The sequence below is a fragment of the Heptranchias perlo genome, unplaced genomic scaffold (assembly GCF_035084215.1).
Source record: "Heptranchias perlo isolate sHepPer1 unplaced genomic scaffold, sHepPer1.hap1 HAP1_SCAFFOLD_401, whole genome shotgun sequence".
NCBI lineage: Eukaryota > Metazoa > Chordata > Chondrichthyes > Hexanchiformes > Hexanchidae > Heptranchias > Heptranchias perlo.
The window spans coordinates 66,662-91,839 of record NW_027139413.1 but is presented as its reverse complement, the minus strand read 5'-3'; the positions used below and the strand labels follow the sequence as shown (position 1 = coordinate 91,839).

General features: G+C 43.3%; 1 protein-coding gene and 1 long non-coding RNA gene across 2 annotated transcripts; one reads left to right on the top strand and one right to left on the bottom strand.

Annotated features, from left to right (window-relative positions):
* The first annotated feature begins 10,101 nt into the window (after window positions 1-10,101).
* On the top strand, window positions 10,102-13,888 carry LOC137312161 (probable G-protein coupled receptor 139). The gene is made up of 2 exons (XM_067978847.1): window positions 10,102-10,171; window positions 12,981-13,888. Exons 1-2 carry the CDS (start codon window positions 10,102-10,104, stop codon window positions 13,886-13,888), a joined length of 978 nt encoding a protein of 325 aa, XP_067834948.1.
* On the bottom strand, window positions 12,606-14,866 carry LOC137312162 (uncharacterized). Its single transcript, XR_010960647.1, has 2 exons — window positions 14,776-14,866; window positions 12,606-13,258 (listed from the first exon to the last, which is right to left on the bottom strand). It is a non-coding gene; the product is annotated as an uncharacterized lncRNA (long non-coding RNA).
* Between the last annotated feature and the right edge of the window lie 10,312 nt (window positions 14,867-25,178).

The window sequence follows — 25,178 nt, the reverse complement described above, 5'->3', positions numbered from 1 at the left end:
CCAACCCACAGTGTGAACCAACGCCCAACTCAAACCAACCCACAGTGTGAACCAGCCCCCAACTCAAACCAACCCACAGTGTGAACCAACCCCCAACTCAAACCAACTCACAGTGTGAACCCAACCCCAACTCAAACCAACCCACAGTGTGAACCAACCCCCAACTCAAACCAACTCACAGTGTGAACCCAACCCCAACTCAAACCAACCCACAGTGTGAACCAACCCCAACTCAAACCAACCCACAGTGTGAACCAACCCCCAACTCAAACCAACCCACAGTGTGAACCAACCCCCAACTCAACCACTCCCCTAATTCGAATCAATCCGTCAAATCAACTCAACACACCAATTTGAATAACCCTCTACTCAAACCAACCCCCCATTGAGAGCAAACCTCCAACTCAAACCAACACCACAAATAAACCAAACCACAATTTAAACCAACTCCCAACTCACCCAACCTGCAATTCAAACCGACTCCGACTCAAACTAACGCCCAAATCAAACCAACTCATCAACTCAAAGCAAACTCCCAATTCAAACCACCTCCCCAGTTTTAAAAAATGACAATTTAAAATAACTCAGCATTTCACAGTGAGGCAACAGCACAAAATAATCCTGCCCCTCAAAGTAACAGAACATGCAGCGCCTCAAACTGCTTCAACGACTACAGCTAAACCAGCAATTCAAAGAAAAGAGCACTTCGAACTAACCCGGCAGATTAAACTATTACAGCACATAAAATTTAAAAATTGGCCCACTCTAACACTGTACAATAAACAAACGCACCACTTTAAACCAGCACAATACCTCAAACTAACGCATTACTTCAATGCAATGCTACAGCTCAAACTAATAGAGTTCTGCAAACAAAACACATGAAGCTAATGAACAGCTCAAACTCATACAGCACATCAAACTAAATCAGCACATCAAACTAATATAGCACCAAAAACTAAAACAGCACCTCAAACGAATGCAGCACCACCGACAAATACAGCATCTCAAACTAATAGAGCAGCACAAAATAAAATAGAATCTCATACTAAGATAGAATCTCAAACTAATACAGCTCCTCAAACTACTGCGCAATTATCAACCAATGCAGCATTTCAAATTAATGCAGTGCTTTAAACTTATACAGTACCTCAAACTAATGCAGTGCCTCACCTAAATCCAGCTCCTCAAACTAATATATCAGTATAAACTAATACAGCACCTAAACCTAATACAGCATATCAAACTAATACTGCACCTCACATTAATACAGTACTCCAACTAATACAATACCTCAATCTAATACAGCACCTCAAACTGATACAGTACCTCAATCTAACACAGCATCTCACACTAATACAGTACCTCAATCTAACACAGCATCTCACATTAATACAGTACATCAGTCTAATACAGCATCTCAAACTAATATATCATCACAAACTACTACAGCACCTCAAATTAATACAGTAGCTCAAACTAATACAGCACCTCAAACTGATACAGTACCTCAAACTAATATCAGCATCTCAAACAAATACAGTATCGCAAACTAATACAGCATTGCAAACTGATACAGGACCTCAAACTAATATCAGCATCTGAAACAAATACAGCATCTCAAACTAATACAATATCTGAAACGAATATATCATCTCAAATTAGAATCATAGAATCATAGAATCGTTACAGCACAGAAGAAGGCCATTCGGACCATCGACCTTGTGCCGGCTCTTTGTAAGAGCAATCCAGTTAGTCGCATTCCCTGCTCTTTCCTCGTAGTCCTGCAATTTTCTTCCTTTCAAGTATTTATCCAATTCTGTTTCGGAAGCCATGATTGAAACTTAGTTTTTATTCGTTCATGGGATATGTCCGTCACTGGTAAGGCCAGCATTTATTGTCCATTCCTTGTTGCCCTTGAGAAGGTGGTGGTGAGCCACCTTTTTGAACCGCTCAAGTCCGTATGGTGAAGATTCTCCCACAGTCTGCATCGACCACCCTTTCAGGCAATGCATTCCAGATCATAAATACTCGATGTGTAAAAAAGTTTTTCATCACGTCGACTTTGTTTCTTTTGCCAATCACCTTAAATCTGTGTCGTCTGCTTCTCGACATGGTCTATCCACGTAACTGAAGTCCCTCATCCCTGGAACCATTCTAGCAAATCTATTCTGTACCCTCTCTATGGCCTTCACATCCTCCCCAAAGTGCGGCACCCAGAAGATTCAACATAACTTCCTTGTTTTTGTAATCTATGCCTCTATTTATAAAGCCCAGGATGCCGTATGCTTCCTCAACCTGTTCTGCCACCTTCAAAGCTTTGTGCACATATACCCCCAGGTCTCTCTGTTCCTGCACCCCCTTTAGAATTGTACCATTTGGTTTATATTGCCTCTCCTCGTTCTTCCTGCCAAAATGTATCACTTCGCACTTCTCTTCATTAAATTTCATCTGCCATGTGTCCGCCCATTCCACCAGCCTGCCTAAATCCTCTTGAAGTCTATCACTATCCTCCTCACTGTTTACTACACTTCCAAGTTTTGTGTCATCTACAAATTTTGAAATAGTGCCCTGTACACCCAAGTCTAAGTCATTAATTTATATCAAAAAATCAGTGGTCCTAGTACCGACTCCTGGAGAACACCACTGTATACCTTCCTCCAGTCCAAAGAAACACCGTTCACGACTACTCTCTATTTCCTGTCACTTAGCCAATTTTGTATCCATGCTGCCACTGTTCCTTTTATTCCATGGGCTTCAATTTTGCTGACAATCCTATTATGCGGCACTTTATAAAACGACTTTTGAAAATCCATATACACCACATCAACCGCATTCCCCTCGTCAATCCTTTCTGTTACCTCATCAAAAATCTCAATCAAGTTAGTTAAACACGATTTGCCTTTAACAAATCCGTGCTGACTTTCCATTATTAATTCACACTGGTCCAAGTGACTATGAATTTTGTCCCAGATTATCGTTGCTAAAAGCTTCCCACACCGAGGGTAAACTGACTTGCCTGTAGTTGCCGGGTTTATCCTTACACCCTTAATTGAACAAGCGTGTAACATTTGCAATTCTCCAGGACTCTGGCAGCACCCCCATATTTAAGGAGGATTGGAAGATTATGGCCAGCATCTCTGCAATTTCCACCCTTACTTCACTCAGCAACCTAGGATGCATCCCATTCGGACCGGGTGAGTTATCTACTTTAAGCATACCCAGCCTTTCTAGTACCTCCTCTTTATCAATTTTCACCCCATCCAGTATCTCAACTCCCTTCCCTTTTACTGTGACTTTGGCAGCATCTTCTCCCTTGGTAAAGAAAGATGCAAAGTCCTCCTTTAGTACCTCAGCGATACCCTCTGCCTCCATGCATTTCGTCCATAATCGGCCCCACTCCTCCTCTTACTACCCGTTTACAATTTATATGCCAATAGATGATTTTTGGATTTCCTTTTATGTTGGCCACCAGTCTATTCTCATATTCTCTCTTCGCCCCTCTTATTTCCTTTTTCACTTCTCTACACTTTCAATATTCAACCTAGTTCTCACTTGTATTATCAACGTCATATCTGTCATACGCACTATTTTTCTGCTTCATCTTACTCTCTATCTCTTTCGTCATCCAGGGAGCTCTGGCTTTGGTTGTCCTACCTTTTCCCCTTGTGGGAATGTACCTAGACTTTATCCGAACTATCTCCTCTTTAGAGAATGCCCATTGTTCGATTACAGTTTTGCCTGCCAATCTTGGATTCCAATTTACCCAGGCCAGATTCACTCTCAACCCACTGAAATTAGCCCTCCTCCAATTAAGTATTTTTACTCTAGATTGCTCCTTGTCCTTTTCTATAACTGATCTAAACCTTATGATCACTGTTCCCTAAATATTCCCCCACTGGCACTTGCTCCATTTGACACAAATTAACACAGCATCACAAACTAATACAGTACCTCAAACTAATAGAGCATCTCAAACTAATATAGCACCTCAAACTAATACTGTGCCACAAACTAACACAGCACCTTAAAATAAAACAGCATCGCAAACTAATATAGCATCTCAAACTAATACAGCACCTCAAGCTAACACAGCACCCTAAACTAATACAGCACCTCAAACTACTGCAGCGCCTCAAACTAATGCAGCACCTGAAACGAATATGTCAGCACACACTAGTACACTATCTAAAACGAATACAGCATCTCAAACCAATACAGCACCTCAATCTAAAACAGCACCTCAAACTAATACAGCGTCTCAAACTAATATAGTACCTCAAACTAATACAGCGTCTCAAACTAATACAGTCCCTCAAACTAATACAACACCTCAAACTAATATAGTACCTCAAACTAATACAGCACCTCAAACTAATGCAACAGCTCAGATAAATGCAGCGCCTCAAATTAATGCAACAGGTCAGAACAATGCAGCACCTCAAACTAATACAATAGGTCAGATCAATGCAGCACCTCAAACTAATGCAACAGCTCTGATCAATGCTGCTGTTCAAACTAACGCCAGGGTTCAAATTAATGCATAAGATCAGACATAGGCAGCAAGTCAAACTGCAACAACTATAGCTAACCTAGCATTAAAAAAACACTTTAAACTAACCCAGCAGATCAAACTAATACAGCACGTCAACTTAAAACAATTGGCTCACGCTAACATTGCACCATAAACAAACACACCACTTTAAACCAACACATTACCTCAAACTAACGTAGTACTTCTAAGCAATGCTACACCTCAAATGAATAGAATACTGCAAACAAGGCACATCAAGCCAATAAACACCTCAAATTCATACAGCACACGAAACTAATACAGCACCTCAAACTAATGCAGCATCTCAAACGAATGCAGTACCTCAAACTAACGCAGCACCACAAACTAATACAGCGCCTCAAATTAATACAGCACCTCAAACGAATGCAGTACCTCAAAATAATACAGCATCTCAAACTAAGACAGCAGCTCAAAGTAAAGCAGCACCTCAAACTAATACAACACCTCAAACTAATACAGTGCCCCAAACTAACCCAGCACCACAAACTAATACAGCACCTCAAACTAATACAACATCTCAAATTAATACAGCACCTCAAACGAATGCAGTACCTCAAAATAATACAGCATCTCAAACTAAGACAGCAGCTCAAAGTAAAGCAGCACCTCAAACTAATACAGCGTCTCAAACTAATAAAGTACCTCAAACTAATACAACACTACAAAATAATATAGTATCACAAACTAATACAGCATCTAAAACTAATTCAGTACCTCAAACTACTGTAGCACTGAAGTTAAATTATGTTAAATTCATCGGTAAAATGATAGGCAGGCACCTTGTTTCTTGTCTTGCCTTTATTTCATTGTTACAGTGCGATAAGTAGGATGCAGTCAAACCCGGGCATGAACTCTTCAGACAGTAGCCCCTTACACAACCAAAGTGTGGTCCCTTTATGCTACCTTTTCCTCATACCCTGGATACACCTAGCGAAACTTATTTAATACACATGGATTGATTTGTCTCTGCCATTCAAACACCACTTAAAGGCAACTGGCTTTGAAACAGCCATTTCCTTATAAAGATTTTGTGTCTTTATTCACCTCAATTAGGTGTGAGTTTTCTCCCACCAAAACTTGATCTTGCACAGATCACTGTGTAGTGACATGTACTTTCCCTGTATTTGACTGATCTTTGTTTCCTAGACTGGCTGTCTCCGTTTGTCAATCACCAATTCAAAGCTAATTATTTTATGTATATTTTCCTGGGCATTGAGTACTACCCAATTTGCATCTGTACAATGGGAAGTCAATTGCTAGCAAGGACATGCCTTGTTGGGTGTCTTTAGTTGGGTGGCGGTTCCACCCTATCAGTCTTCACACTGTTTCTTCCCCTAATGCATGCCTCAATACTCGATTGATCAGGACCTGAATATCATCGTCCTTGGAATATGGAAGGATAAATATTTGTCTGATCTGTCTGTGGAAAAAGATTTCAAACATCAGTGTGACTGGAAAAGCACCGAGACACACACACACACGAGTGAGAGTGTTCCAGTGCACTGTCTGTGGAAAGAGCTTTTACCCGTTACACAACCTGAAAACACATCGCACCACCCACAGTGGGGAGGAACCGTAAACGTGTTCTGTGTGTGGACGAGGCTTCAGCGGATCATCCAATCTGGAGAGACACCAGGACACCCGCACCAGGGAGAAACCGTGTAAATGTGGTGACTGTGGGAAGGGATTCAATGAACCATCTGAGCTGGAAACTCATTGACGCAGTCACACTGGGGAGAGGCCGTTCACACGTGTTTGAAGGGATTCATGGAGTCATCCACGCTGTGGACGCAGCAGGTGATTCATACTGGGGAGAGGCTGTTCTCCTGCACTGAGTGTGGGGAGGGATTCACTGCTTCATCCAGCCTGCTGACGCATATGTTTGGGGGACAGGCCGTTCACCTGCTCTGTGTGTGGGAAGCCATTCACTTGTTCATCCAGCCTCATTGACAACCAATGTGTGCACTCTGAGAAGTGACCTTTTAAATGTTCTGACTGTGAGAAGAGCTTTAAAAGCACAAAGTATCGACAGACACACCCACGTACTCACAGCGGGGAGAGGCCGGGCACCTGCTCCGTGTGTGCGAATGGTTTCACTGTCACACCATTTGCTGAACCACCAACGCACTCACACTGGGAGGAGGTGTTCACCTACTCTGTGTATAAGGAGGATTCACTCAATCATCCACCCTGCTGGAACACCAGCGAGTTCACATGTGACTACAGTCGTTGGATTCTGCTATTAATTTCATCCAGGACTGAACCATATTTATTTTGGCAGTTTGGATTTGTTCTTGCTGATGTTCATAACTGAGCAGGATTTTAATATTTTGTATAAATGTCAAATAAATCAGCTTTGTTTCAAACACACAGTTTGTCGACTGCTTGATTTCTCCATGATTAGAGACTAATTGATGTCCTGTTGCCGACTGTTCCATTTTTGTACCTTTTCTACTTCCGTACTCTGGATTATTTCAGTTCTCATACCTTTGGCGGCGCTCGTTGATAAATCCCAGCTCCCCATTCTTTCCAGAGTGCCTCTCCCAGTCTAGGCATCCAGGGAAGGGATCAGGAACGTGCCCGGGATCACTAAACACAAAACCCAGTCTGTTAATCACTTGCAGTCAATGGGTTTAGAGTTTGTCCCAGAGCATCTCTCTCACGGTCGATACGTGAAAAGAGCATCACGTCTGCAAACCTCGTTATGAATTTAAATCCACTCAGAAAATGTATTTAGCAAAAGACGTACAAGTAAACGCAGCACGACCCAATAATCCAGCTCTATATTCACAGGAGAAAGTCTGTTGTCCAACTCCTCGAGTGGACAAAATTTTAAAAATCCCAACTCTAAGGACCCTTGAATCCTTTTTAAATACATTTCATATCCTGTCAGGTTCCTTCCTTCTTTTGGAATTCCTAATCCCTGTGGGAGCAGTTATTGGGCAAAACTGATCCTTGGAAATTTCTGACTTATTTTTCTCTTTCAGGAGTTTCACCCTTCTTTCATAGAATCTCCAAGGTGATTCTTAGATTTAAACACAGCACTTTTATATCCCAGAATATAGTTACCTGGATTTTGAATACCTGAGCACTCATGGAGGTCATGGAGGGATTTGGACACCAGAATAAGACTTTTACACTTCAGGTGTTGGAGGAACAGGAGGCAAAGTAGGTCAGCGAGGACAGGGGTGATGGTCGAGCGGGACGGTGCAGGAATGAATACAGGCAACAGAGTTTTGGATGAACTGAAACACCCAGAGGGAAATGGGTGGGAGGTCGGCCAGGAGAGCATTGGAATAGCCATATTGGAAGGTGAGACAAGAATGGATGAGGGTTTCGGCAGCAGATGGGCTGAGGTAGGGGTGCAGACTAGCGATGTTACAGAGATGGTAGGCGGTCTTTGTGATGGAGAGGATATAGGGTCAGAATCTCAGTGAGGGATGATTAGGGCACTTGGCCTGGTTCATCGGAACAGGTGGAAGGGCATTGAGCCCCTCGAGCCTTCTCCGCCATTCAATTAGATCATGGCTGATCTGTACCTCAACTCTATTTACTCACCTTTGCTCCCTATCCCTTGGTACCCTTACCTAACAAAAATCTATCGCTCTCAATCGTGAAAGCTCCTATTGTCCCAGCATCCACAGCCTTTTGGGGGAGAAAATTTCAGATTTATACCAGCCTTCCTGTGAAAAAGTGATTCCTGATTTCCCTCCTAAATGGTACAAGAATATTGGGGATAGATACAAATTGACATCTTTTTCTTAAGGCTACGAACCGTCATGCTTTGCAAACTGTGCTGCTTTAATTTGCAAGTTGTGTTATTTTGATTTGCTGAATTGTAAACACGGACCATTGAATAATAACTGACCTTGATCATTTCCATTGTAAGGCAAGACAGCTATGGACAAAGACTCAGGAAAAGCAGCAGGGATGGTGAGAAGAACACGATGCGGGCAGGCAGCTCGATGTCTGAGGAGCAATCAGTGGTCACTTGGCCTCTGTGACAAACCATTTTGCAGAGGGTTTTATGACAAGATGAGTTAAGCTGAAGGATTTTGTGACCGGATGGGTCAAGCTGGCAACATTATATTTTGTGGTCAAATAACTTCATAAATCTAGAAGAGTTTTATGAATAAGAACGCCGTATCTGTTGTGAGGCTCCTGCCATGGAGCTTTAAAAACCCAACATCTTTTCAGCCCAGGGTAGAGGACGGTGCAGAGCAATCAGCGAAGTTCACCCAGCTGTCAGAAGACTACAACCTCTGTCCAGAGATCGACCAAGCTGTAAAAAGACTTCGAAACTGTCAGAAGACTTGAGAGGATTACACCGCCAACTTAATTACAAACTCTGCCCAGAGACCAAACGGTGTGATATTGTTTTAATCTCTGTATGATAATTGACTTCACTCTATTATTACTGTTTTATAATATTGGATACTTTCACATGTTTGATTTGACTATTAAAAATGAGACATTGATCACCATTTGGCGTCACATCCGAATCTGTTCGAATGGCTGAGCACTAATTTTTAAAATTGTGTCTCCTCGTTCTTCATTCCGCCATCAGAGGAAATTGGTTCTCAATCTAATCTATCAAATCATTTTAACATTTTAAACACCTCAATTAGATCACCCCTCAAACTTCTATACCCAACGCAATACAAGCCACGTTTATGCAACCTGCCCTCATAACTTAACCCTCTCAGCCCGGGTATCATTATGGTGAATCTGCATTGCACCACCTCCAAGGCCAACACATCCTTCCGAGGATGTGGTGCCCAAAACTGAATGCAGTACTCCAGATGGGGTCTGACCAAAGCTCCATACAGCCTGTGAAAGTAGCCGGGAGGGGAATAGAAATGGTGGTGAGGATACGCGTTGGTGGCGGGGCTGAACACGATGGCTTCAGTCTTCGCAATGTTAAACTGGAGGAAATTGGGGCTCATCCAAGATTGGATGTCGGACAAGTATCCTGACCACACACAGGTAGTGGAGGTAGAGTTAATGCACATGGCTCGGGCTGAATTGGGCACGTTGCACACTGAATGTAACCGTGCTGAACTGGACCTGTCCACATAATACGCAGAGATGTGGGTTAAAGTGGGTGTACGGCCAGGATCGAGAAATTGGCTGCGTTTTCCGGTTGCAGAAGGAGAGTGTCTCTGATCAGTTATACCTTGTGCTGAGATCTGTTAATTCAGCATTAAGAGGTGTTTAAACCCGGGGTCTTCCTCGTGTACAAGGCTCACCCTCACCAATGGCAGCTGCCTGTCAAGCTTTTCATTATCTTTTCTGAAGAAATGTAATCGGGATCATACTGTGGTTTCTCGGTATTTCACTTTAGAGCTGTGTCAGATCCAATTTCATCAAAACAAAAACACGAGCCTGGCAACGGCTGCACTAATCTGTTTGTATCAATTACTGTAATTAATATAAAAGACCAAAGCACCGAATTGTCTCCCTGGAGGCTGACATCAGGTATAAAAGTGTCAACCCTTGAATGTAGAGCAGAGCTTCTTATAGAAATGCACGGTTCACCAAAAGGACTATTATTTGCCATTTATTATCCCATCCTTGCAGCTATCAGTGTTCCAGGTAAAGTAATGTAGTTAATTATTAGTTATGGAAATCGTTGTTTAACTGTATCACTGCTCTAGTTTACTGGTATCGTTTCTCCCTTTTAATTGTATCGTTTCTCCCCTTTAATTATATAATTTCTCCCCTTTACCGGTATAATTTCTTCTCTTTAACAGTATAATTTCTCTCCTTTAACTGTATAATTTCTCCCCTTTACCAATATTTCTCCCCTATAATAGTGCAATCTCTCCCCTTTAAATGTATAAATTCGCCACTTTTACTATCACTTCTCCCCTGTGACTGTGTAATTTCTCCCCTTCAACAGTATAAATATCTGCCTTTTATGTGTCACCTTTAATGATATCATTTCTGCTCTTTACCGGTGTAATTTATCCCTTTAATGGTATCATTTCTCCCCTTCAATGGTATAATTTCTCTCCTTAAACGGTATCATTTCTCTGCTTTAACTGTTTCGTTTCTCCCCTTTAACTGTGCGCTTCTCGGCTTTACCAGTACCACTACCTGATGTGTTATTGGCCCTGTTACTGTAGGAGTGCAGAGATCTCGGAGGATTGTAGGGCTGGAGGAGGCTACAGAGATAGGGAGGAGCGAGGCTGAGTATTTGAGTACAAGGATAAGAATTTTAAAATTGAGGTGTTGTCGGAAAGGGAGCCAATGTAGATCATCGAACTCAAGGGTGATGGGTGAACAGGACTTGTTGCGAGTTATGATACCAGCTGCAAAATTTTGGATGCGCTCAAGTTTACGGAGGGTGCAAGGCAGGAGGCCAGCCAGGAGAGCATTGGAAGAGTTGAGTTTAGAGGTCACAACAGCATGGATGAGGGTTTCAGCAGCAGATGAGCTGAGGCAGGGGCAGAGACCAGTAGTTACGGAGGTGGAAGGAGGTGACCTTGGTGGTGGAGAGGATATGGGTCCGAAACTGCACTCAGAGTCAAATAGGACGCCAAGATTGTGAACAGTCTGGTTCGGCCTCAGAAAATGGCCAAGAACAGGGATGGAGTCGATGGCGAGGGAATGGAGTTTGTGGCTGAAAGGAAGACAATGTTTTCATCTGTTATCACGGTGTACATGTAGGTCTATTGTGTTATTGTAAGTGAATTGTCACACTGTTCTCACCGTGTAGATGTAGTTCTATTGTGTTATGAACATTATTACTGTGGGTGAATTATCCCACTGTTATTCCGGTGTATATGTAGTTATGTTGTGTTTATTGGTGCTGCACTGTGAAAGGTGTACTCTGTTATATCAGAGAATATATTGTATTGCTGCCGTTGTGTTGTGAATGGTATTATCACGTTATTATAAGATATGTAGGAAATTATTTTGTTCCTTGCTGCAGACTGACTGGTGGTGGGGTTCGGTTCTACAGACGCTCTCAACCCTCGGGTACCGAGACCATTCCTTTTTACTCAGGGCATTTCCACTCTAATTGTGAAGTTGCCCCTGAAGATATATCGGAGCCTCTACAGATGAATAAGAAGTGGAACCGCTGGCGATCCGCTAAACAGCAACATCAGGGTGAAAATTCTCTGCGTTTGATGCCAGCATTCCAGGCACCAATACGGGATGGTTCACTGATAGTTACGGTTTCATTAATTAAAGCAAATTAAATCAAAAATATGTAATACTGATTGGATGTATTAATAATTCAACCAATTACAGACGTAACTGTATAATCGTGAAGCTACTGGTTGAATTTAATCTCTGGATTTATTCATTACTGACTGGGTTTATTAAATGATTCATTTACTTGTCTTCGTTTTGATAATTATTTACAGCACGGAGTAATTTCAACAAGTTCTTTATCGATTGAGATTATTCAGTGATTAAATAATTCCCGACTGAATGTAATAACTGACTTGATTGAAGGGACATTATTGGGCAGCCAATTATTGACAAAAATATAAACAATGTAACAAGTGTCCGTTTTATGAATGAATCTGGATTTGCTCCAAACTTAGACCGCGCTGTGTTTGTGCTTCCAACAGTGAATAATTTGACAGCTTGGATTGTAGGTAATTGGTAGAAGGGCTAGACTGGAGCTGAGGAGAAATTATTTTAACCCAGAGGGTGGTGGGAGTCTGGAACTCAGTGCCTGAAAGGGTGGGAGAGGCAGAAACCCTCAACTCATTTAAAAAGTCCTTGGATGTGTACTTGAAGTGCTGTAACCCACAGGGCTACAGACCGAGTGCTGGAAAGGGGGATAAAGCTGGATAGCTCTTTTTCAGTCGTCACGGACATGATGGGCCGAATGGCCTCCTTCTGTGCCGTAACTTTCTATGATTCTATGAATTCATCGGATGAGAGCGATTTGGGCCCCGACAGGACATGGTCGGTTTTAAATGCAAGTTTTTTGTACTTTATTGGTTGTTTCCAGTTTCATTGTCAATTCTTTTATTGTTTATTCTCTTAAAAAATCTTCTGTAATACGTTTATTTTCCTGTCACCTAATCTTCGCATTTATTATGAACCATTTTACTGATTCTTTAAGATTTGTTTCTTTTCTTGTCTATTTGACGTTCCCGCATTGGTTTTAATGGGTTTCTTGTTCCCATTATGTTTTATTATATTCATTTACATTCTGAAGTCTTTGGCCTGTCTGATTTCAATGCGGATGATTATTTTAGCACAGATACAGGTGTCCAGAGGGTAAGGATCGGTTTTCAACTCAGGATCAAGTGTCAAAGCTATAAGTTTCACACAGAATCCTGTCAATTGGATTATTTTGCTGGGAGTCGGATCATTAACGCTCCTGTTCTCTCTCACACACGTACACATGCTCTGTCTCTCTCCGTCTCTCTTACAGCTAACTTGGCGGTGATTGTGATCCTGTCCCGAGGAAGGTGCGGTCTCTCCAGATGTATCACTTCCTACCTGGTGTCCATGGCGGTGACGGATCTCCTGGTCATTATCACGGCTGTGATATTAAACCGCATTGTTGGTATTTATTTCCCATTCAGTTTCCTGTCCATCACTCCGGTCTGTTCTCTCAGTTTTGTGTTAATTTATGCAATCAGAGACAGTTCTGTCTGGGTAACGGTCGTGTTCACCTTTGATCGATTTGTAGCCATTTGCTGCCAGAAGCTGAAAACAAAATATTGCACCGAGAAAACGGCGGCTGTGGTTATCGGAACGGTCTGTGTCCTGAGCTGTTTAAAAAATACATTCTGGTATTTTATATATGAACCTTTGTATACAATTAACAACATACCCTGGTTCTGCAACATCAAGTTAATATTTTACACCTCACCCGCATGGGCTGCATTTGACTGGATTCACCGCATTTTAACCCCTTGTCTCCCATTCATTGTGATTTTATTGCTCAATGCTCAGACCGTCAGACACATTTTAGCGGCCATTAGAATCCGCAGAAGACTCCAGGTCCGCAGCAACGTTGAGAATCAGAGTGACCCAGAGATGGAGAACCGGAGGAAATCCATCGTTTTGCTCTTCTGTATCTCGGGCAGTCTCATCCTGTTATGGTTGTTGTTTCTTATAACTTTCCTCTATGTGCGAATTGCGAACGTTAGTTATTTCTCAGGTTCCAATTTCGATGATTCAAATTTTATTCTGGAGGAAAGCGGATTTATGCTTCAGCTTTTGAGTTCCTGCCTAAACCCGTTTATTTATGCAGGGACCCAGAGTAAATTCAGAGACGAGTTAAAGAATATGGTGAAATATCCACTGACTCTAATTGTTAAATTATTTAAATAATGAAAATAGTAAAATCCAGCCTCAATTGCTCCTTATATTCCATCCTATACTCCTCTCGTTCCTCTCACACACTGCCTGCCCTCTCAGATACACAGTCACTCACTCTGAGATCCTTTCCCACTGTAAATTTACGAAAGTATAAGGAAAACTACATCATTGCACAATTCAGTGTTGTTTCCTGTTCTGTTAGTTTCCAGTTCTCTTGTCGGTGCTGACTCAGGCCTGGTGCATTCCCACCAGCCCCGAGGGCCCTCGAGTATCTCCACATTCATGTGGGAGACAGAGTCCGAGCTCTGATCTGTTGTTGGATATCAAGTTTAACTGTTTAATGAAGGGACCTCAATATCCCCCCTGGGAATAGTTTGGATTTTGAGGATAGTATACTCTCTGAAATGGGAACACACACTGTGCCCACCCATTGTTCTCCACTCACTGGGCACCGCCCCACAGCCACACTCGTGTGTCCATAAACATAAGAATTGCTGGATGGAAAAAAGACCAAGGTCCATCCAGCTCGCCTTCCACTATCCGGTTAGTCACATGATACAACGACAATGGGGTTGTTGACTAATCGTTGCAATCAATCTCTATCAATGAATCCACAACAGACCCAGACACGAGGCAAGGAATCCCCCAGTCATCGAGAGCATTGGGAACCATAGGCCCAAAGGCACCTGTTCCTCCCAAACATGTGACACTTACCACATGTCATGTCTCAAATTACTCAGATACTGAAATGAGAAATGTTATTTTCTGTAAGATTCTATCTAATTTGCATTTGAATGATTCAATATGAACTGCTTTCACCACCTCCCTGGGGAACCTGTTCTATAGAGTGACCACTTGCTCACTGAAATATTCTTTATGGAGCTTAGTTTTGAATTTACCTGGCTTCAAGTGCAGGCCGTCTCCTCTGGTTCTACTCTTCTGGACATGGTGAAATATTTTGTCACAGTCTACATTATCCAGTCGATTTAGAAACCTAAAAACAGCAATAGTATCACCTCTAAACATTCCCGTTTCCAGTGAGAACATGCCCAATTTACATAATCACTCAACATAATTCAATCCTTCCACCCGCTCAATCATTCTGATTGCTCTCTTCTCTATCCTCTCAATAGCTGCATTATGCTTTTTGTACTGTGGTGACCAGAACTGTACACAGCATTGTAAGTGCGGTTGCACCTATAATTTTACAGTAGCAGGATTCCCAAACTATTTCGGCTCAATATTGACCTTTAAATGCATCTCAGCATCTGATTTGCTTTACTCACTGCCGCCGAGCATTGATGCGACAGCTTCAATTTATTATCAATCTACTCCCCCCGATCTTTTTCATTGCCATGGACATTATTTTCTTTCCAGTTAAGTAATGGATTCCCCCAGTGATCTACGCTTGGCCCCCTCCTATTCTTCATTTACATGCTGCCCTTCGCCAACATCATCCTAAAACACGACATCAGATTCTACATGTACACTGATGACACACAGCTCCACCTCACCATCACCTCTCTCCACCCCTCCACTGCCTCTGAGTTGTCATATTGCTTGTCCATCATCGAGCAGTGGATGAGGAGAAATTTCCTCCAATTAATTATTGGGAAGACCGAATCCATTATCTTCAGTCCCTGTCACAAACTCCGTTTCCTCCCCACCAAATCCATCTCTCTCCGTGGCCACTCTCTGAGGATGAACGAGACTGTTAGCAACCCAGGCGTCCTATTTGACCCTAAGCTGAACTTCTGACCACATATCTTCTCCATCACCAAGACCGCCTGTTTCCACCTCCTGTAAAATTGTCCGTCTCCGCCCCTGCCTCAGATCATCTGCTATTAAATCCTCATCCATACCTTAGTTATATCTGGGCTCCACTATTCCAATGCTATCACTGCTGTCCTTCCAGCTTCCACCCTCCGTAATTTTGAGCTCATCCAAAACTCTGCTGCCCATATCCTAACTCGCACCAACTCCCATTCACTCATCACCCCTGTGCTCGCTGTCCTACATCGGCTCCTGGTCCGGCAACACCTCGAATTAAAAATTCTCACCTTTATGTTCAAATCCCTCCATGGCCTCGCCCCTTCCTATCTTTAGCCCTACAGCCCACCAAGAACTCTGCGTTCATCCAACTCTGGTCTCGTGTGCATCCCGATTTCCATTGCACCACAATTGGTGGCCGTGGCTTCAGTTGTCTCAGCCCTAAGCTCTGGAACTTCCTCCCTAAACCTCTCCACTTCTCTCTCCTCCCATCTAACACGCTTCGTAAAACCTACCTCTTTGACCAAGTTTTTGGTCACCTGTCCTAATATCTCATTATGTAGCTCGGTGTCAAATTTTGTCTGATAACCATCACATGAAGCATTTTATTGTGTTAAAGGTGATCTATAAATGGACGTTGTTTTTATTGTTGTTGCAATAGTTCATTCCTGGTTTTTTTTGTCCCCGTGTGAAGCACTTTGCATTCCTCTACATTAAATTTCATCTGCTACCTGTCTGTCCGATGCCCAAGTATTTAAATCCTCCTGTAGCTTATCCTGTTCAGTTTTGCAGTCTACCATCTTCATCAGCTTTGCATCATCTGTAAATTTACGCTTAGTTCCAGATCACTTATGAAGATATTAAACAAAAGAGGTCCAAAACAGATCACTGTGGAACCCCACTGGTAACATTCTTGCAAGCTGATGACAATCCCTCTACCACTGCCCTCTGGATTCTATCGGTGAACAAATTACACACCCACTGAAAAACATTTCCACTCATTTCCGCATTCTTTGTTTTCAGTACCAGACTTTCGAGAGGAACTGTATCAAAGGCCTTCCTGAAATCCATGTACACCACATCCACTACCTTACCAATATCACACTCCTTTGCCACACATTCAAAGAAAACTAGTGAGCTAGATTGGCAAGACTTCCCCTTTCATGAACGCAAATTGTCTATCTTTTAAGGTTATATTTCTATTCACAAGCTCCTTGAACTTACCTTTAATAAGCATTTCCATAACTTTACCCACAATGGACGTTAAACTCACTGGTCAGTAGTTTCCTCAGTGAATTTTGCTGCCTTTTTAACAATAGGAGTAACATCTGCCTTTCTCCAGTCCCCATCATATTGGAAATTAGCAAATGTAACTCCTCTGTTCAAGAAAGAATGGCGACAGAAAGCAGGAAACTACAGGCCAGTTAGCTTAACATCTATCTTCGGGAAAATGTTAGAATTTGTTATTAAGGAGGTTGTAGCAGGGCACTTAGACAATCTCAATGCAATCAGGCAGAGTTAATACGGCTTTGTGAAAGGGAAATCGTGTTTGACTAATTAATTAGAGTTCTTTGAGGAAGTAACAAGCAACGTGGATAAAGGGGATCCTGTGGATGTGGTGTACTTTGATTTCCAGAAGGCTTTTGACAAGGTGCCACATCAAAGGCTACCACACAAAATAAGAGCTCATGGTGTAGGGGTAATATATTAGTATGGATAAAGGATTGATTAGCTAACAGGAAACAGAGAGTAGGCATAAATGGGTCATTTTCAGGTTGGCAAGGTGTAACGAGTGGAGTGCCACAGGGATAAGTGCTTGGAACTCAACTATTTACAATCTATATCAATGACTTGGATGAAGGGACCGAATGTATGATTGCTAAATTTTCTGATGACACAAAGGCAGATAGGAAAGTAAGTTGTGAAGAGGACATAAGGGGTCTGCAAAAGGATACAGATAGGTTAAGTAAGTGGTCAAAAATTTGACAGATGGAGTCCAATGTGGGAGAATGTGAACTTGCCCACTTGGCAGGAGGAATTCAAAAGCAGTATATTATTTAAATGGAGAGAGATTGCAGAACTCTGAGGTACAGAGGGATCTGGGTGTCCTAGTACATGAATCACAAAAAGTTGGATTGCAGGTACAGCAAGTGATTGGGAAGGTAAATGGAATGTTGCTATTTATTGCAAGGGGACTGGAATATAAAAATAGAGATGTTTTGCGACAGTTGTACAGAGCATTGGTGAGAACACATCTGGAATGCTGTATGCAATTTTGGTCTCCTTATTTAAGAAAGGACAATAATTGCTTTGGAGGCGGTTCAAAGAAAGTTCACTCGATCGATTCCTGGGATGACGGAGTTATTTTATGAGGAAAGGTTGGACAAGTTGGGCCTGTTGGAGTTGGCGCTTAGAAGAATGAGAGGTGATCTCAGGGGACTAGAAGGGGTAGATGCTGAGGTGATGTCTCCCCTTGTGGGAGAGTCTAGAACGAGGGCCCTCAGTTTAAGAATAAGGAGTCTCCATTTAAGACGGAGATGAGGACACATTTTTTTCTATCACAGGATCGTAAATCTGTGGAACTCCCTTCCCCAAAGAGCGATGGGGGCAGGATCATTGAATATTTTTAAGGCTGAGTAAGATAGATTCCTGCTTAACAAGGGAGTCAAAGGATCTGGTCGGTAGACGGGAAAGTAAGGTTGAGATCACAATCAGATCGCCATGAGCTTATCAAATGGCAGAGCAGGCTCGAGGGTCCGAATGGCCTACTCGTATGTTCGTAAAGGATGGTGGAGCTAGATTCAATCGTAACTTTAAAAGGATAATTCGATAAATACTTGAAAAGGAAAAAAATTGCAGAGCTTATGGGTAAAGAGCACGGGAATGGGAGTAATTGGGTACCTCCTTCAAAGAGCTGGCATTGGCACGATGGGTCGAATGGCCTCCTTCCATGCTGTGAGATTCTAGGATTGTTTATCTTCCATATATTTGTTTCTCTAATAAGAACAATGACAGGCTGTCTAAGCAAAGCAGATGGTCAAAAGGCCCAAACGCACGAGGCACCAAAGAATCAGGCGTAGATTTCAGCACAAGGATGTTTTTTCTGCTCCAGTCATCAGCACAGCACAGACCTCTGAAACACAACCAGTCACTCCTTACAATATCACAGAGCCAGAAGCAGACCAGCTCTCAGTTTGCTTAAGAGTGAGTGCTGAACTCATCACATGGTGTCTGCACTAAACTGGCAATTAGAATCTCCTGATCACTTGGCTGTTTGTTAATACGGGAAAAAAAATCAGATTTTAACTGACCTGCCCTTTTCAATCCATCGATTGATCATTCACAGAGGCCCAAAAGAGACCTCTTAGAGTGTCTGAATCAGCTGTACTAATGATGATCTCTTAATTCTTAGCGATGAACGTGATGAAAACATATGTCGCTCATTGATTTTGGTGTCAGAGGGTTAGATATTTATCTCACGGTGGGGGAGAGATGAATAAGATGAAATAAAGCGAGTGTCTGTGGTAATGTTTGAATGACCGACACCAATCCGTAATTTGTACAATGCTGAATGTGTCAATTCAAAATGTGGATTTCCAATGGATATTCTGCAATGTTAACACAAATCCGTTTGTTCCACAGGAGGTGGTCGGGGTTCTGGTCACAGGAAATGTTTGAATTCAGAAAAGTTATTCTCTTGAATTTCTATATACTTCAGTTCCCAGAACGAATAATTTCAGACTCTCTGGTACATTTTCTGCTTGGCGAGCTGGCATATGACTGGCCTCGCAGATTGACCGCTCGTTATTAAATTCACTTCAACTGCTCCGACCAGCAGTCGGTCCACACACTGATGGGCATCTGCATCCATTTCGAGCTGGCCTCGGGGGCCAGGGTGAGCCAAAGTAAGAGTGAGGCCATGTTCTTTGGCAGTTGGGAGACCCGGTCCTTTGTCCCCTTCACTGTCAGATCCGACTACCTGAAGGTTTTGGGGATCTGGTTCAAGGGGCCCCTGGCCGGTAGAAAGAACTGGGAGGAGCGGATCACGAAGGCCAAACAGAAGCTTGATATGTGGGTGGGGTGATCCCTCTCCATAACCGGCAGGAACCTGGTGATAAGGTGTGAGGTACTCACCGTGTTGCTCTCCGTGACCCAGCTCTGGCCCGTTCCCCAAAACTCCGCCGTCACAGTCACGCGAGATATCCTCCACTTTCCCTGGAGGTCCAAGGTAGAATGTGTCCGCAGGGTCACCATGTACAAGCTTCCAGACAAATGGGGAAAGAGCGTCTACAATGCTGCTCTGATCCTGACAGCCACCTTTGTGTGTGGCTGCCTCAGGATGTGTGTAGAGCCCCAGTACGCAGATACCAAGTGTCATTACGTGCTGAGTTTCTACCTGGCCAACACACTGAGAAGGCTGGGTCTGGCTGTGCTGGCCGAGCAGGTGCAGGATGTCCCATCAAGCTGGACCGCTCCCCCCCACTATCTGTCCCAGGTGTAGAAGTTCCTGAGGAGTAACCCCTTCGAACACAAGGCCGTCAGACCGTGGTGAACGCGAAACATCCTGAGAACCCTTTCTTAAATAAAGAGACCAAAACTGTAATTCCAGTTGTGGTCTCACCAAAGTCCTGTACAATTGCAACAAAATCCTTACTCATGTATTCCAAACCCTTGAAGTAAAGGCCAACATTTCATTTGCCTTCCTAATTGCTTGCTGTACCTACATGTTAACTTTTTGTGTTTCTTATACCAGGACACCCAAGTCTCTCTGAACACGAACATTTAATAGTTGCTCATCATTTTAAAAATATTCTGTTTTTCTATTCTTTCTACTAAAGTGAATAACCTCACATTTCCCCACATTATACTCCATCTTCCACCTTCTTGCCCATTCACTTATCCTGTCTATAAACCTTTGCAGACTATTTGTGTCCTCCTCACAGATGCTTTGTATCGTCAGAGATCTTCAATATATTACACTAATATAGATTGTAAATAGCTAAGGCCCTATTACGGTCGGCATTGCTCGCTGATAAGTCAAGGGTAACATCCCTGAGGGGACATTGGTCCCAGCACCGTTGAGGTGCAACCCGTCCATGTTGTACGGGTCTTCAGTATGAATCAAAGTGCACATTGACGCCCGTGTTATGATGTTTCCTGACCTGCGGAGTGTTGCCAGCAATTTCTGGGATTATTTTTGGGCGTTCACTGGAGCAGTTTTCCTGACAACCTGCAACTTGCCTCAAGGGCGCAGCTTCAAGCACAACTTTCTTGTGCTCTTCTCACACACAAGATCAAACTTTACTTTCCGACACACGCGCTATAAAATCTGCCGTTTCCGCACACAGCGTCCTGCGCCACGAGAATTCAAAAGTCCTTCCGCTCATGGCCTGTAATCACCCCTTTTTTTCGCCACAGGCGCTCTTTACATTTATTCTCTACTCGATTCAATGGCACGCTTCAACAGAACTATTAAGATCAAGGCGGAACATTTCCGATCTTACTGCACCGCCCCAACTTGCCAAATGTGCACCTTTCAACCGCCATTCGCAGCTCTGTTACGCTGCCCGTCGCTCACGCAACTCAACTGCTGAGAGAAAAGAGCCAACAAGCATCAAAACAAAAACCAGTTCTTCAGTTACCATCCCCTGGATCACAAGATTCTCCAAGTAAATTTCGTGAACAATCGGGCGGCTGTCTTTCCAGAGACCAGCCCTGCTGTCGTCGTGTTTGTCTGTCGAGCGGTCACGCAGATCGAAATGTATCGAATGGTTTCAAGGCACAAATGAACATTGGTGCGAATGGGACGTGTGCCCAATAGAAACAGCGGTCGGAGCAGAACAAACTCAAAGGCATGAGATCGTGAAAGTGAATGTTAGAGTCGGCAATGCCGCAGGAAAGTGTCCATGAAATGGGAGGAGGAAAGTAAAGGCGGCCTATTGACTGTGGAAGGAAGAAAAATCTGGGAGAAGAGGCGGGTTTGAACTGTGGAACATCAAGTACAGGCATGTGAGAGTGCTGGGATTTGATGGAATAAATAGGTTTTCGCCACCAACAAAAAATGTTTTTCTCATGCATTAAATATTGATATATTGTTGCATTATATTCGCAAGCGCGGGAGAACAAAAGAAGCAGTGCACACTATGCCGTGACTCGGATTTGAACCGAGGTTGCTGCGGCCACAACGCAGAGTACGAACCACTATACGATCACGGCACCACATGTCAGTGGGTGAGACGCTGCCCGAACTATTTAAATAGCACCTTTAACGTAGCGAAACGTCCCAAGGCGCTTCACAGGAGATTTGAAACAAAATTTGACCCCGAGCCACAGAAGGAGATATTAGAAGCAAAATACTGCCGATGCTGGAAATTTGAAATAAAACCAGAAAATGCTGTAAATAATCAGCAAGTCAGGCAGCGTCTGTGGCGAGAGAAACAGAGTTAACTTTTCAGGTCGATGACCCTTGGTCAGAAATGGAAAAAGTTGAAGATTAAACAGTTTTTAAGCAAGTCCAGCGTCAGGAAAAGGGATGGGGGAGGAAGGGGAGGGGAGGAAAGAACAAAAGGGAAGGTCTCTGATAGGGTGGAGGGCAGGAGTGATTAAATAACAAAAGGGATGATGGTGCAAGGCAAGGAGGGTGGTAATGGGACAAGTAAAGAAACAAAAGATGGGTCCAGAGGAGCTGTAAATGGCAACATGAGAACCATAGCCAGCACTTGATCTCGGAAAAAATGTGATCAGTGTTTATGATCTGAAGTTATTGAAATCAATGTTGAGTTCAGAAGGTTGTAAAGAGCCTGATCGAAAGATGAGGTGCTGTTTCTCGAGCTTATGTTGAGCTTCATTGGAACGGAGTAAAAGGCCGAGGACAGAGAGGTCAGAGTGGGAGTGGGACGGGGAATTAAAATGGCAAGCGACCGGAAGCTCAGGGTCACGCTTGTGGACTGAGCGGAGGTGTTCAGCAAAGCTATTACAAATAAATCGCTGTTTCACCTGGAAGGAATGTTTGGGGCCCTGGAAGGTGGGAAGGGAGGAGGTGAAAGGTCAGGTGTTGTATCTCCTGCACTCGCATGGGAAGGTGCCGAGGGGAGGAGAGCGAGTGTTGGGGGTGATGGAAGAGTGGACCAGGGTTTCCTGGAGGGAGCGGTCCCTTCGGAAGGCTGAAAGGGGAGGGGAGGGGAAGATGTTTGTGGTGATGGTGGAAGTGGCGGAGGATGATACGTTGAATGTGGAGGCTGGTGGGGTGGAAGGTAAGGACAAGGGGACCTACCGTGGTTCTGGGAGGGAGTGGAATGGATAAGGACAGAAGTGCAGGAAATAGGACGGACACAGTCGAGGCCAAGTCAACTGCAGTGGAGGGGAATCCTCTGTTGAGGAAAAAGGAAGACATATCAGAAGTAGTGTTGTGGAAAGTGGCATCGTCAGAACAGACGCGACGGAGAAAGAAAAACTGTGAGAATGGGATAGAAACAGCGGTCGTAGCAGAACAAATAAGATCGTGAAAGTGAATGTTAGAGTCGGCAATGCCGCAGGAAAGTGTCCCTGAAATGCAAGGAGGAAAGGAAAGCCGGCCTATTGATTATGGAAGGAAGAAAAAGCCTGGAGAACAGACCGTTTTGAACTGTGGAACATCAAGTCCAGGCATGTGAGAGTGCTGGGATTTGAAGGAATGGATAGGTTTTCACCAGCAACAAAAAAATTTTCTTTCATGTGCTGAAGATTGATTTCTTGCTGCATTCTATTCACAAATGTGGCAGAGGACAAAAGAGGTAAACAAAACTGTACTGTAACTCGGATTCCTGCGACCACAACGCAGAGTATGGACCAGGATACGATCACGGCGACGCACATCAGCTGTGACAGTCGTGCCCGAACAACAGCAATGTCGCGCACGGTGCTGGTTGGAAAAGAAGGATGTTTGGTGATGTGGTTAAAGTATTAAGCACTTTAAATTCTGGCAGCGGTGGGATCGGAACCCATATCTCTACAGAGACTGGATTTTAATCCAGCGCCTTAGACCGCTCGGCCACGCTACCATTTGATAGTTTTTTCTCATAATTTGCTATCTAATGATTGAAATGCGGCTTTCTTGCTTTTTGACCTTTGAGTCGAGGATTTTCCATTGAACGAATAAAATAAATGGACTTTCTGAGCAATGTTCATGCGACGAGGTGACCGAGTGGTTGAGGTGATGGATTCCTAATCCATTGTGCTCTGCACGCATGGCTTTTATCCCATCCGCGCCATTATTACATTTACCGTTTGATGTGTTGGTTCCTTCCTTGTCTTCATCCAGAAGTCCTGGGCCTCGGTCCAATCCGAAGCCACGGTGGATGAATTTTGCATTGCTCGCTGAACTCTGCTCAAATCTGCAAAGTCCTGAGGTGTTGCGAGTGTGAGATGTGAATAACGTGAAGTATCAATGAAAGTGCACAATGACACCCCGGGAAAGCAAGTATCTCTCCACAGATACTGCGATTTATTTATTTATCCAACTGTCATTGGCGAAATGACCGAATGTGTTTATTTATATATCTGTATGGGTAAGGAAAACCCCATTTTGATCATTTCCAGGAAACAGTCAAGTACATAAATTAGTTTGTCAAACTCATAACGACCGCTGGGATTTGCTGATTGAAAATTTCAATGGAAATTGAGACCGTCACTCAGTATTGGAACAAATATACCCGCTGGGGTTTCGGGGTTGTTATCGGTTTATTTATATCACGGAGGAACCCATTTTAAACTCGGTGAAGGTGCAAATCTAACGATGGATTTAAAATTTATCACCTCAACCACTGCTCAGTTAAAATCGCAATGAGTGATCGCTCGGTAACACAGCGTGCATCCAGCCGTCTCCGTTCAATCATATTCTGATAGTGACAATCACCTGTTTATTTTTTTTTCTGTTCTATTTTTCTCTGTAGTTTTGTAAGAAGAAGACAGCCGAGGACATAAAATTAAAAGTTGGCGTCTTAAAAATGCTTCCCCCCTGTCGGGGAATTAAACCCCGGACGAAGGCAGGGCAACTCACCACGATAAGAGAGAAAGAAAGAACAGAAGAAAGACAGAGTCAGTTGTTCGTTGTCTAACAAAGAGATGGAAATGTGAAAGGTTCTTACAACAGTGGCCCGTGGACAATTAAACAAACTGTCATCAAATAAACAGTGAAAAAAAATGCAGTGACACATGAAGCATGTCGAACACCATCTGGGATGAGTGTACATTCAATATAGCAGTTCCTCGTTAGTATAGTGGTGAGTATCTCCTGCCTGTCACACGGGAGACCGGGGTTCAATTCCCCGATGAGGAATTTATAACTTTATCGCATTTGAAAGCTTCACTTTTGTTTATCTGCAGAAAATACAGTGTGGAACTGACTCAGAGTTGACTCCCACTTGCCTCACTTTAATTTTGCTGATGTTCCAGCGGTTTTAAAATCTGCTCTCTGCGTCACTCTTCACCTCGATGTTAAACTGGATTCTGTGATGGTGGGGATCTCGTGAGGAGGCCGAGATGGATCATCCAC

Excerpts from the sequence above, each read along its gene's own strand:
- LOC137312161 (XM_067978847.1), top strand. The coding sequence starts at position 10,102 with ATGCACGGTTCACCAAAAGGACTATTATTTGCCATTTATTATCCCATC. Across the intron at positions 10,172-12,980 it reads TGCAGCTATCAGTGTTCCAG|CTAACTTGGCGGTGATTGTG; the intron begins GTAAAGTAATGT and ends TCTCTCTTACAG.